Below are 11,952 nucleotides of genomic sequence, written 5' to 3' on the forward strand. Positions count from 1 at the left end.
GACAGCCCCAGAGAATCTGTGGGAGACCAGGTGTGTGAGGGGAGAGGCTCCCACAAGAGTGGACGGTGGAGAAATCCTAATGATGACAGCCAGTGCTGTGGACGCCGTCTACTGACACTGGGGACTGTCACTGGCAGTGAAAGAGTCAGTAGGAAATATGAATGTAAAGTAAGATGAGACCTCTGGAAAGACTTTGTGCAGGGAGGGTCTGTGACAGGTACGTTCAGGTGCATCAGAGTAAACCCCTCAGCTGGGAGAGAGGGTCCACAGGAGGCCACAGAGGAGGCTGATGTGGTCACACCCACGAGACATCCTGGGTCTTCACCTGAGTGTGACTGTGGAGGGGACCTGGGTCGCAGAAAGAGGGGCTCAGGGTCAGAGCTGTGGGTGTGTTCTCCCGTGAGGGGAAGAAAGGGAAGAGCTGAGGGTACGTCTGCACTCTGCCTGGGTGGCCTGGGCAGCCCATGGGACTGTCTCCAAAATGACCACCCAGTGAGGGCTGTCCTGGATCCTGAACTCACTGCACTCAGGAGGCATGGAGAGACATGGGGAGACATGGGGAGAGGATTACAACAGTGTCACCTGACCCATAGAGAGAGCCACCCGCCTTCCTGGATGAGTGTGTGAATTTGTCTCTCCCTCTCACTTCCTCTCTCCGACTTCCTCATGTCTGTGAGCAGGAGACCTTCTCCCCATCCCTCCCATCCAGGCCCCTGAGTGTGTCTGCTTCCTCACTGCCCTGCTCTGTGAGGGGCAACCCTGCATCTGACACTGGTCTCTCTGTCCCCATGTGCTGGGCAGAAGCACCAGTTGCAGACTAGTCAGAGATTTTAAGACAAGACAAGGGGAAACATTATTGACAGTCTGTTGTGAGCCAGTCACTTCCCCTCTCCCTTTTCCCTCTGTGCAGACAAGGGTGGAAGCTCAGCTCTCACGGGTGTTGTGAGGATCAGCAGAGCCTGGGACATGAACAGGCTCCAGCTCTGTCATTTCTGGGCCCCGATTAAGACACGGGCTTGAGAGACTTGTGACAGGAAGGGCTACTTGGCAACTGCATGCGTGTACCCCAAGCCCTCAGGGAGCATCAGAAGCTACAGGGCATCCTTGGTGAATGGCAGGTGAGCCCAGACTGAGGAAACAGGAAGGATGCTGCTTGTCCTGCATACTGGGCTCACCACACTCAGGAGTGAGGGTGGGAATCCCCCCAGGGGCTGAGCCTGAGCACCGGGCGCTGAGGGCACCTCGGACCTGGTGGAAGTCCCGCCTCCCATGAAACTGCCTGCAGATGTGAGGCCACTTCTGCGGCAAAAAGGATCCAGAGAGAACCATGGCAACTGACTTGCATTTCTTTTTTGACATAAATTCATGTAACATAGAACTGAGCTTCTTAACATATAGAATTCATTAGACTCTAATAAATACACGATGTCAACTACAACTTTTATTTAATTTTAATAACAAATTTGTGTAACCCCGCCCCCAAATGCCACGAAGCCTTAGTCTCCCATCTCTGCTCCTCGTCAGCCCCCGGCAAGCCAACCTGACTTCTGTCTCTGTGGGTGTCCTCCTCCTGGACACTCCATACAACACAGTCACAGACAACGTGACCTTTTCTGTGTGGCTTCTGTCACTGAGCTGCAGAATGTTGACATTCATTCACTCTGTTGCTGGTGTTGGTACTTTGTTCTTTATGGCTTAAAAAACCCTCACAGGTTATGAGGACACCACATTTTGTTTATGTGAGTGGGATCCAGCGTGAAGGGGTGTGTAGATGTGAACCCAACCAGCCACGTGGGGCGGCCCCTCATGTCACAGGGGTGAGAACAGAAGGACAGTCAAGGGGAGTCAGTGAGGATTAGGAGGGAGAGCCCCACAGTGGGATGGAGGGGTGTCTCCACAGGAACACCGCTCACGTTTTCTGCCCCCAAACTTTGTCTGCCACCTCTGCTCCCCTGGACCAATCAGCAGACAATATCCCACCTGTGGTCAGACTGTCCGTCAGCACCTCCTGGGTCATCAGATGGGCTCCACAGCTCCCCCTCTCTGAACCGTGCCCTGTCCCCTCTGTGTTCAGGTCCTGGCTGCAGCCTGAGCCCTTCTCTCGCTGTCTCGAGCCTGAAGCAGCAGCTCCCCGAGCCCCACCAGGACCCATCCGGCCACGCCTATTCGGATGAGATTCTCCAGTGTGTAGTCTTGGGGGTGAGAGGGTAGGAAATGTGGGCCCGCGGAGGAGGGCGGTGGGGGTGGGAGGCGGCCCCTCCCCGGCCCGCAGAACCTGGGGAACGCGCAAGCTTAGGTTGTGTGCAGGCTGTGCTGGGGTGCAGTTCCGCAGAGACAGTTTTGCCCCAGGCTGAACTGCAGGCAAAAAGTTTTCAAATCTGTACCTTAAACACTATTTGGTCTATAAGGCTTTTGAAAGATGCTTTGATAAATGATAGATAATACCCTTTTACTTCTGAAGAGTTTTTCATTATAAATTGGTGCAGGGATTTAACAAAAGGTTGCATCTGTTGATGTGATTTTTTTTTTTTTTGTTATTTCTTTAATGTTGAATTTCACTGATTGAGTTTTTGACTCTAAAACCAACCATTCATTCCTGAAATCAGATACCTGCATGCTTGGGACATTGATCCAGTATATATTCATGCATCTATTTTTAAAAACAAAAAAGATATTTTATTTATTTATTATTTTGAAAGAGTGGAATGGAAGGAGAAAGAGAGGGAGACAAACATCAATGTGTGGTTGCCCCTCACACTCCTCCTACTGGGGACCTGGTCCGCAACCCAGGCATGTGCCCTGACTTGGAATGGAACCGGTGACCCTTTGGTTCACAGGCCAGCACTCAGTTTCCTGAGCCACACCAGCCAGGACACACACGTTGATTCTTGAGAAGTCTGGTGCTTTGATTCCAAGGTGTACGCATATTAGTCATCTGTGAATGCATCATCCAGGGACTCCCAGAGGGTCCCAGAAGCTGCGGGGGGTGCATGTCAGGTCACCAGGCTGGCTGGAGCCCTGCAGAGTGTCCTTAGGGGCAGCTCCTGTGCCTTCTGGGGTCCTTGCAGGCCCCCTCCCTGGAGTGTGGGGTCTGGGTCCTCCCTGGGCTAGTGGACGGCCAGAGCAGCGTACACACTGGGCTCTGGGGGCTTCTCTGATGGGGAGGAAGGGGGTGCACTTGTCTCCTGTCTGCGGGTCATGAGGGTCAGCTGGGCGTAGGTCACATCCTGGGGGTCAGCAGATGCAGCAGCCTGGAGCAGGGGGACAGAGAGAGGGCTGAAAGGTGGTTGGGGTTGGGGAAGCCTGGGGTCTGGAGAGGACGGGACCCACCTGACTGTCCATCTGCCTGTCCTCTTCTGCTTGTCTGCCCTTCGTGTCCAGCAATTCCTCTGACAGGGGGGAAGGAGAGGCAGCCATTCCCTGCCTGAGTCTTGATCTGCAGTTCACCTGGGCGTAGGTCACTTCCTTGGAGTTGTCATGGGGCCCGTTCTGCTGCAGACACAGTGAGACAGAACCAGGGTCTCCTTGCTGCCAGTCAATTATCCACGTGTAGCCAGATTGACGATTTAAACTTTAATTCAGATTAAGTCACCCTCCTGATGGAAGGTGCAGGGACTTCATGAGCCTTGGGGCATCTGGAAGTTTCTATGGTTCTGATTCTTATCCTAAGGCTCTCTGTCTTGCTCATTCAGCTCTAGCTACAGGGGCCATCTGGCTGAAGCAGCTTGTCTTGCCTCTGGACCTTTGCACCTGCTATTTTCTCTGTTCCCTGCCCAGACCACACACTCTGCCTCCCAATGGAAGTGACCACTGGAGTAAACTGGGCAACAGGAAGGTCCTTGGTGGCCTGGACAGCAGCAGGGGGCTCACCTGAGGGTCCAGCTCCACACCCTGCCCAGGCAGTGGGTCCTTCATGGCAGCATCTGCTGGGACAGAATGGGGTGTGTCTCCTGCAGGTTCTCAGGGCTGCAGACCCGCCTTCTCGCAGGTGGACCACTAACCCAGGGGTGAGGTGAGGCGCCAGGTGAGGCTGTGTGGATTTCACCTCTGACTCCCACACTCTCCCAGGCTGTCCCTTCCCCCATTGCCTCCTGAAATCCCTGTGACCCCTCCCCCAGGGCAGCTGTCCCTTCCTCTCACAGAGGGGCTCTTCTTGGGCATCTGCAGCTGGGCAGGAGGCTAGGCATCAGCCTCTGTCTGGGCTGGTCAAGAGGGGCAGTAGGGACCCCTCCTTGTGTGATTCCCGAGGAAAGAAGGAAACCTTAATGTATGCTTGTGTGTGTATGGATTTCATATTTCAGGAGATTGAAGACAACAAAAGCTTACCTGAAATTTTATACATGTACTGATATTAAGTGTGTTCTTTCCAGATTCCTGATTTGAGATTCTGGAGAAATCTGTTTCTTAGCTGACCTTCCCCATCAATTTGTTTCCTGTGGCAGGTGCTCTGAGCCCCTGTCTCCTTGACTGAGGTCACTACTCACCTGATGTCCTTCCTCTGCTCTGACGCTGGTGATGGAGGAAGAGGAAGAGGAGGAGAGAGAGCAGCAGGACGAGGGCCACAGAGACCCCGATCAGCACGTTCAGGGACAATGGGAGACCTGGGGTAGGAGTGATGTTATGAATGAGCCAATGGTGCCATTTAATCAGCACCTACTGTGTGCGAGGCCTGTGCTGGGGTCTGTCGTTCATCTCCTCTAGCCTCACAGCCCTTGTAAACCCAGGATGGCTGACCCACGACCAGTCCACTGCAGCTTACAGAGTTCAGCCATGTGCCCAGGTCACCCAGCCTGGCCGGGGCGGGGCTGGGGCTAGACCTTGGGATATGGGTTCCCTGTGCTGTCCTCCTGCTGCCCCAGGTGGACACGAACTCTGAGCTCTGGGCTCATCACCTACAGGGGGCTTGTCCTGTCTCACCTGGAGCTGAAAGTCCTTCCTAATCACCTGCCACCCAGCACAACAGGGACATGGAAGGGGCAGGGGTATGGGATGGACTCTGTTTCTCTCCCGGGATTTTCTCTACTCTGCTTCTCCTTGATGCCCCTTTGGGAAGGTTGGGCTGACTGAGGGTTCTGTTCTCCTGAGCTCTGTGAGGCCCCTTATGTCGCCTAATGTCACTGCAGGACTGTGGGTAAGAGGGTCCAGGGATGAACAGACATGAGCACAACAGAGAACAGAAGGGACCGTGGGTCCCACAGTGGGAGCAGCAGCACCAGGACCTGAACCAAAAGTGACTCCAGCCCTTGTTCCCTCCTATGAGCGGATCACCGAGCTGAGGGTTAGGATTTATGTTCCCAGACCTTATCCTGCCTGTCCCTCCCTGTACAGTGTCACCATCCCTGCAATAGAGGGGACAGTTCCCATAACCTCATGCCCTTGGTGGCATCCCTGTGAGGTGCCCCTCCCAGGAGGTCAGAGCCAGAACTGAAAGGAAATCTAAGCTCTGGGTCACGATTCTCTCCTTTTACACTTGGAGACACTGAGGCACAGGGAGGGGAAGGGCATGTTCTCCAGAGGTGCCTGAACTTGCACAGGGCTCAGCCCATGTCCCTATGGACCCACCTACTACCACCCCACAGAGACCCTCACTTATTGATCTGTGGGCCTGACACTATGCTGGGGGATTCTCCATCCATGGAAACCTCTAGAAATTCAGGATGGGGGTGAGCAGTGAGGCTGCCTTGGCCCCACTTGAGCCTGGAGGCCCCTCCCCTGGGTGGGACCACAGCATCTCCCTCTGCCATGACCCCCTCCACCCATCACCTGATTGCCTCAGAGCCATGGGGGCCCCATGATCCCCCCAGCATCTCTGTCTGGACCCCAGCCTCCCTGGGAGACCAGCATGCCAGCGAGGGCTATATTCTCTCTGGGAGCAAACCTCTGCTAGTCATCACTGCTGACTCAGCCGCTTTTTCTCTGGGAGAAGGAAGGGGGTCAGGATGGGTGCCCCTGGCCTTTCCTCCTTTTGCTCAGCTTTAGGCCTTTCCAGCCTCTCTGGGCCCCCGGAATCTGTCTGGGCCCATGGATTTACCAGGCACAAGGTTTACATCAGTTATTTGGGGCCCAGGAAAGAACTGAAGCAAAGTGTCGGCCACCTCACCTGTGACCCCAAGGTGTAGAGGGTCACTGGACTGTGACCACACATTGGGGGTGGAGTTGGAGGAACCATAGCATCTGTAGGTCCCCCCGTGGGAGGAGCTCACAGGGCCCACAGGGAAGACAGCCTGCCACCTCCTCTCAGAGGATCTCCATTCTGATTTCCTGTGTTGGGGTGGCTCAGCCCCTCTTTCCTTCAGCAGATGGAAAGTGTCCCATGTGGACTGTGAGCTGCACAAGAGGGACACGTTCTCTCCTGATGCCACCACCAGGCCTGGGTGGGCTGAGAGGGAGGGTGCGCTGTGCTCTCCTGAGGGAGAAGGAGGATCTGAGTTAGAGGGGACCGTCACCCCACCTTCCCCAGGAGTGGGCTGTGAGGGGCGAGGCCCCCCTAAAGCCACACTCTGTCCCCTTCATCCTCTGAGGAGGAGCCCACAGTGGGGAGGGGGCCCTGGTTCCCCCTTACCTGCCACCACCAGGAGCAGGGGCTCACTCAGCTGGGACAGTGAGCCCCCAGTGCTGTATGCACACTGGTACGGCCCTGCATTCTGCGAGCTCATGGACTGAATGAGGAACCCGGTCTTCTTGATGGAGGCCTCTGGGATGCTGGTCATCCAGGGCTCAGAGTTCCTCTCTTTATACAGAATGTAGCCATCTGCCTGCAGAGACCCCTGACACCAGATGGTCACAGGGCTCCCTTTGCTGACAATGGGGCCTGGGTCAGCCCAGATGGAGGGTTTGGGGGGAACTCCTGGAAAGGAATCAGACCTGCAGGGTTAGGGAGTATCTTTATCCCCTCAGTTTCCCCACCTGCCACCTCAAAACCCCCTCCACCCTGGTCACCATCAGCCCAGACCCACTGTGTGCACCCCAGCTGCCAATGGACATCATTGTGCTGAAGCAGGAGGTCTGGGGAGGACTCACCTGCATGGATCTGGTCCCATGGGCCCTGAAGCAGCCCTGCAAGAGAGTCCCTGTGAGATTATCCATCACCCACACACAGAAGCTCCAGGCCTGGTCTGGCCCTGAGAGCTTGGGTCACATGTGGGGCTGAGCCACTTCTCCACCCAGAAGTTTTGCCCCCACTGAGTCTGCTCTTGCCTGGGGTCTTTTGGGACCAGGACCTGGGAGATCACAGGATCCCATCCCTCGTCTTTCCCCCAAGCTCACCGAGGCAGAGAAGAGCAGTGAGGGTCCGGCTCATGGTGCTTCCTGCCATGGTCACCAGTGTGCAGACGACGTATAAAATGCACTGGCAACACAGAGTGACAAATGGGGTGTTACATGGTCTCAGCTCTGTGTGATAGGTCATGGGTTCCTCATCAGGAGCCTGGCAGGAAGGGAAGTGGCCCCTCCCTGAAAGATGGGCCAAAGGAGATGACAAGCTCTGGACATTTCAGCCTGATCTGAGTCTCAGCAGACCCCACACACTCTGCACCCACCTCATGTGACACCCAAATGCAGAGGATGACACCTGTCCCAGAACATGAGGGGAGAGGATGCTGGCAGGACTCAGGAGCAGTCCAATTTCTGTTCAGATTCTGATTCTGCCTTTTCTTGAACTTTGTGTCCTTGGGTAAGTCACTTCCCTTTCTTGACTCTGCACGTGCCATTTTTCTTCCTCTTTCCCACTGGCCAGGCCATTGGGCAGCATGTTCTGAGCAGCTGCCCTGGGCGGTCACCGTGCCAGGCCCTGGAGAGTCACTGCTGAAGCTGATGGATTCTTCCCCTGGACCCACAGGGCTCCGAGGAATGAAGACAGACATGCAGATAAGTAGGCGGCAGACAGATCAGTTACAATCTGGTGAGACTGCCATGTGGGGAGAAAGAACAAGGCAGCGAGGTGCAATAACAGGTGGACGTCATGCAACCCGGGTGCTGGCTGTGAGGGCGTCCTTCTCAGGGATGGGCTGACCCAAGGCATGAGCAGGGTGATCAGTGCAGAGACCATGGGCAGGGGGGCGTCCCAGACCAGAAAGAGCTCGGACTGTTCTCTGAAGTGGCCGCAGTCAGGTGAATAGTGTGGCCTGGTCACAGAAGACCAGGAGCTCCGTGCAGATATTTTGGATTTTATGTTGGAGTCAGTGGGAAAAATTTTAAGTCACATGGGTACGAACAGATTTGTTTTAAAAAGACTACCCCTATGGGAAGACGACATGCCAGCAATGTCTACTGATAATGAACTCCATCAGGAATAAAACTCCAACATTCATCTGGCCCATGGATGACATGGCAATCAGTATTTTAAGCCATTCACACAAACCTATAATGCTCTCTGCACTTACACGTGACTAGGATGAGATAGGACGTCTCTCTGTCCTTTCTGGATCTTGGAAACCAGGTGACTTGGTTCAGAGTGGCTGAGGAAGCAGCAGAGGAAAGCACAGGATTTTTAAGTAGCTCAGTTTCTGTGTGTGATTTAGGGTGGAGAGGAGTGTGGTTAAGAGGATTGGTTTCTCTGTGGAGGGTGAGTCGTGTTTGCTGTGGCTGGTGAGTTTAGCTCCAGCCTCACTTTTCACAGCCTTGAATGTCAGGTGGTGCAAAGCAGATCTGTTCTGAGGGTGGGAACTGGTGGAGGGGGTGGAGCAGGCAGGTTCAGACCAGATGTGTTGGAGGAAGAGTCCTGAGGAGGTGGAGAGAGGAGGGAACTGGAGGAAGGCATGGGGCCTGCATTGCAGGTGCAGGAAGGAGGGTAAAGTGAGGACAAGACATGTTGAGTGTTGTGATGAATGGGGGACATTGTTCAGAGGGGCTCAGTGGGGTGTAATGGAGTGGAGTCAATGACCAGCTGGGAAGTGGGAGAGTGGGAAAGGAAGGCTGTTGCACCCTCTTCTTGGTGCCTGGAAGAGTCAGTGTGGCCAGCACCATGAGGAGAACTCTAGGGGAGAGGGCGGTGTGGGGAGGTGCTGGGGAGAATGGTGATCCTTTCTCAGACGAAAGTGTGGCTCTACTTGGACTATGGATTTTCTTTCCCCTAACAGTTCCCTTCACTGACTTCCTGTCTGCGTCAGTCAGCACCAGCCTTTCCTTCATCACCCCCTTCAAACCTCCTGGTCATTTCTGCCTCCTCAGGGCCCCTCCTCCCCAGAGCAGAGCTCTTCCTCTCACACTGGGAGCTGCCTCTGCAGCACCAGGTCAGAGCCCCTGTGGAGGGCAGCCAGGTTTTTCAATGAAAAGAGACAGACTCAGGGACCTGGGAGGCAGTTTATGTCCCTGAACTGGGAGCAAAATGAGAACGATATCAGTGAAGAATCACCACATTGGAAGAAAGAGGTAGCTGAACTTGTCATACATTTCTTGAAAGCCATAAATTTACTTGCCTAAGGAACTCACCTGTGAATCTTTGAAAACCAAGCCCACATGCATCAGGAGCATCATCAGACTAGTCAAGGAAAATTGAAACCGCCCAGACAGAAATGGCACATCACACATGGAGGAACCATGATTGGATTGACTGCAGATTTCCCATCAGAGACCATCACGGTCAGAAGAGTTTCAAGTCCTCAGGGGTGAGAAAGTTCAGCTGGAATCCTTCTGGATATATTCTTCAGGAATGGGAGTGAAATAAAGGGAACCTGAGCAGCAGACCTGATTATAAGAGATAAAAAGTTCACCAGGCAGACGGGAGATAATTGTAAAGGGATCTTTGGAAATTCGACAATTAAAGAAGAGCAACTGTATCTAAGTAAATAGCTAAGTAAATGTAATAGCATATTTTTGTTCTCTCAACTTTAGAAAACAGGCATGGCTGCTGACAGCAGAAGTGGGCCCGTCATCTGGTGGGGTGTGTGATGTGTGTGGATGTACAGATACAACAGCAGCGTGAGGCAGTGGGCGAAGGAGAACTGCACAGCTGTGCGGCTTCTTCATTGGCCTTGCAGAGGTTCGACATAACTTCCTGTGTGCAGAATCTGTGAAATTAGGTGCGTATGTTATAATACAACACTCACTTAAAAGGCAACATACAGAAACTTGTAGTTAGAATTCCAGAACATAAATTAGAATGGATAGTAAAAAACCATCCAAAACCACAAACAGGGAAGTAAGGGGCAACCTGAAGCGCCAGCGGCAGATGTGACACGCAGAAGCGAACGATGAAATGGGAAAGCTGAAGCATCCTACGTTACACTGAATGTAAACGGGGAAAGCACAAGGAAACGGCAGATTTTAGGACTGGATTAAAATACTGGACTCCTTTACTCCAGCATATATTACTTAATGCATGGGGTTATTTCTTTTTTAAATACACTTTATTGATTATGCTATTACAGTTGTCTCGTTCCCCCCCTTTATTCCCCTCTGCCCTGCACACCCCCTCCCACCTACATTCCCCCCCTATAGTTCATGTCCATAGTTCATACATATAAATTCTTTGGCTTCTACATTTCCTATACTATCCTTAACCTCCCCCTGTCTATTTTCTACCTACCATTTATGCTACTTATTCTCTGTACCTTTCCCCCCTCTCTCTCCCTCCCACTTCCCCGCTGATAACCCTCCATGTGATCTTCATTCCTGTGGTTGTGCTCCTGTTCTAGTTGTTTGCTTAGTTTGGTTTTTTAGGCTCAGTTGTTGATAGTTGTGAGTTTGTTGTCATTTTGCTGTTCATAGTTTTGATCTTTTTCTCAGACAAGTTCCTTCAACATTTCATATAATAAGGGCTTGGTGATGATGAACATCTTTAACTTGGCTTAATCTGGGAAGCACTTTTTCTGCCCTTCCATGCTAAATGATAGTTTCTCTGAATAGAGCAATCTTGGATGAAGGTCCTTGCCTCTCATGACTTGGAATACTTCTTTCCAGCCCCCTTCTTGCCTGTAAGGTTTCTCTTGAGTGTAATGGGCACTCCTCTGTATGTAACTGTCTCCTTTTCTCTTGCTGGTTTTAAGATTCTCTCCTTCTCCTTAATCTTGGCTAATGTAATTACGATGTGCCTTGGTGTGTGTGTCCTTGGGTCCAACTTCTTTGGGACTCTCTGAGCTTCCTGGACTTCCTGGAAGTCTATTTCCTTTGCCAGATTGGGGAAGTTCTCCTTCATATTTTTTTGTTCAAATACATTTTCAATTTCTTGTTCTTCCTCTTCTCCTTCTGGCATCCCTATGATTGGAATGTTGGAACGTTGAAAGATGTCCTGGAGGTTCCTAAGGCTCTCCTCGTTGTTTTGAATTCTTGTTTATTCATTCTGTTCTGGATGAATGTTTCTTTCGTCCTTCTGCTCCAAATTGCTTACTTGAGTCCCGACTTCCTTCCTGTCACTGTTGGTTCTCTGTACATTTTCCTTTACTTCACTTAGCATGGCCTTCATTTTTTCCTCTAATTGTGGTGATATTCAACCAATTCTGTGAGCTTCCTGATTACCAGTGTTTTGAACTGTGCATCTGATAGGTTGCCTATCTCTTTGTTGCTTAGTTGTACGTTTTGTGGAGCTTTGATCTGTTCTTTCATTTAGGGCCATTTTTTTTTTTTGTCTTTGTCCACCTGTTAGGTAGTAAGGGGTGGAGCCTTAGGTGTTCACCAGGGTGGGGCAACCCATGTATCTGCTTTGTGACACTGTATGTGGGGGAGGGGTCCGAGAGGGAACAGTGCTGCTTGCTCTGCTCTCTGCTGGTTTTCAGTCACTTCCCCTGGTGCCCACAACCAAATTGGGCCCTTCTGATACTGATTCCTGGGTGGGTGGGTTTCCGTATGTTCTCAGACCCTGTGGGGTCTCTGCAATGAAGTCTCCTGTGAGGCTAGGGTTTCTCCCGCTGCTCCCTCACTCGCCCCCGCCCAAGTGTTTTCAGTCAGAGGCTTTGAGGCTTTATTTCCCTGTACTGGAATCCTGGGTTGCACAGTCTATCCAGCTCCCCAGGTGTT

At 52.4% G+C, this 11,952-nt stretch overlaps 1 protein-coding gene across 5 annotated transcripts; it reads right to left on the minus strand.

Annotated features, from left to right (window-relative positions):
* Positions 1–2,676: 2,676 nt before the first annotated feature.
* On the minus strand, positions 2,677–7,642 carry LOC112321264 (leukocyte immunoglobulin-like receptor subfamily B member 4). Of its 5 annotated transcripts, XM_053915003.2 has the most exons (9): positions 7,539–7,642; positions 7,267–7,348; positions 7,021–7,056; positions 6,563–6,847; positions 6,101–6,406; positions 4,485–4,601; positions 3,871–3,926; positions 3,331–3,492; positions 2,677–3,251 (listed from the first exon to the last, which is right to left on the minus strand). In XM_053915003.2, the coding sequence occupies exons 2-9, from the start codon at positions 7,313–7,315 to the stop codon at positions 3,108–3,110; spliced, it is 1,155 nt and encodes a 384-aa protein (XP_053770978.1). In that variant the 5' UTR covers positions 7,316–7,348; positions 7,539–7,642; the 3' UTR covers positions 2,677–3,107. The 5 variants fall into 5 exon arrangements, with proteins under 5 accessions (XP_053770978.1, XP_053770977.1, XP_053770975.1 ...); XM_053915002.2 differs by lacking the exon at positions 7,539–7,642 and having other exon boundaries at positions 3,331–3,489; positions 3,871–3,923; positions 7,267–7,521; XM_053915000.2 differs by lacking the exon at positions 7,539–7,642 and having other exon boundaries at positions 3,871–3,923; positions 7,267–7,521.
* Between the last annotated feature and the right edge of the window lie 4,310 nt (positions 7,643–11,952).

The sequence above is a fragment of the Desmodus rotundus genome, chromosome 12 (assembly GCF_022682495.2).
Source record: "Desmodus rotundus isolate HL8 chromosome 12, HLdesRot8A.1, whole genome shotgun sequence".
Taxonomy (NCBI): domain Eukaryota; kingdom Metazoa; phylum Chordata; class Mammalia; order Chiroptera; family Phyllostomidae; genus Desmodus; species Desmodus rotundus.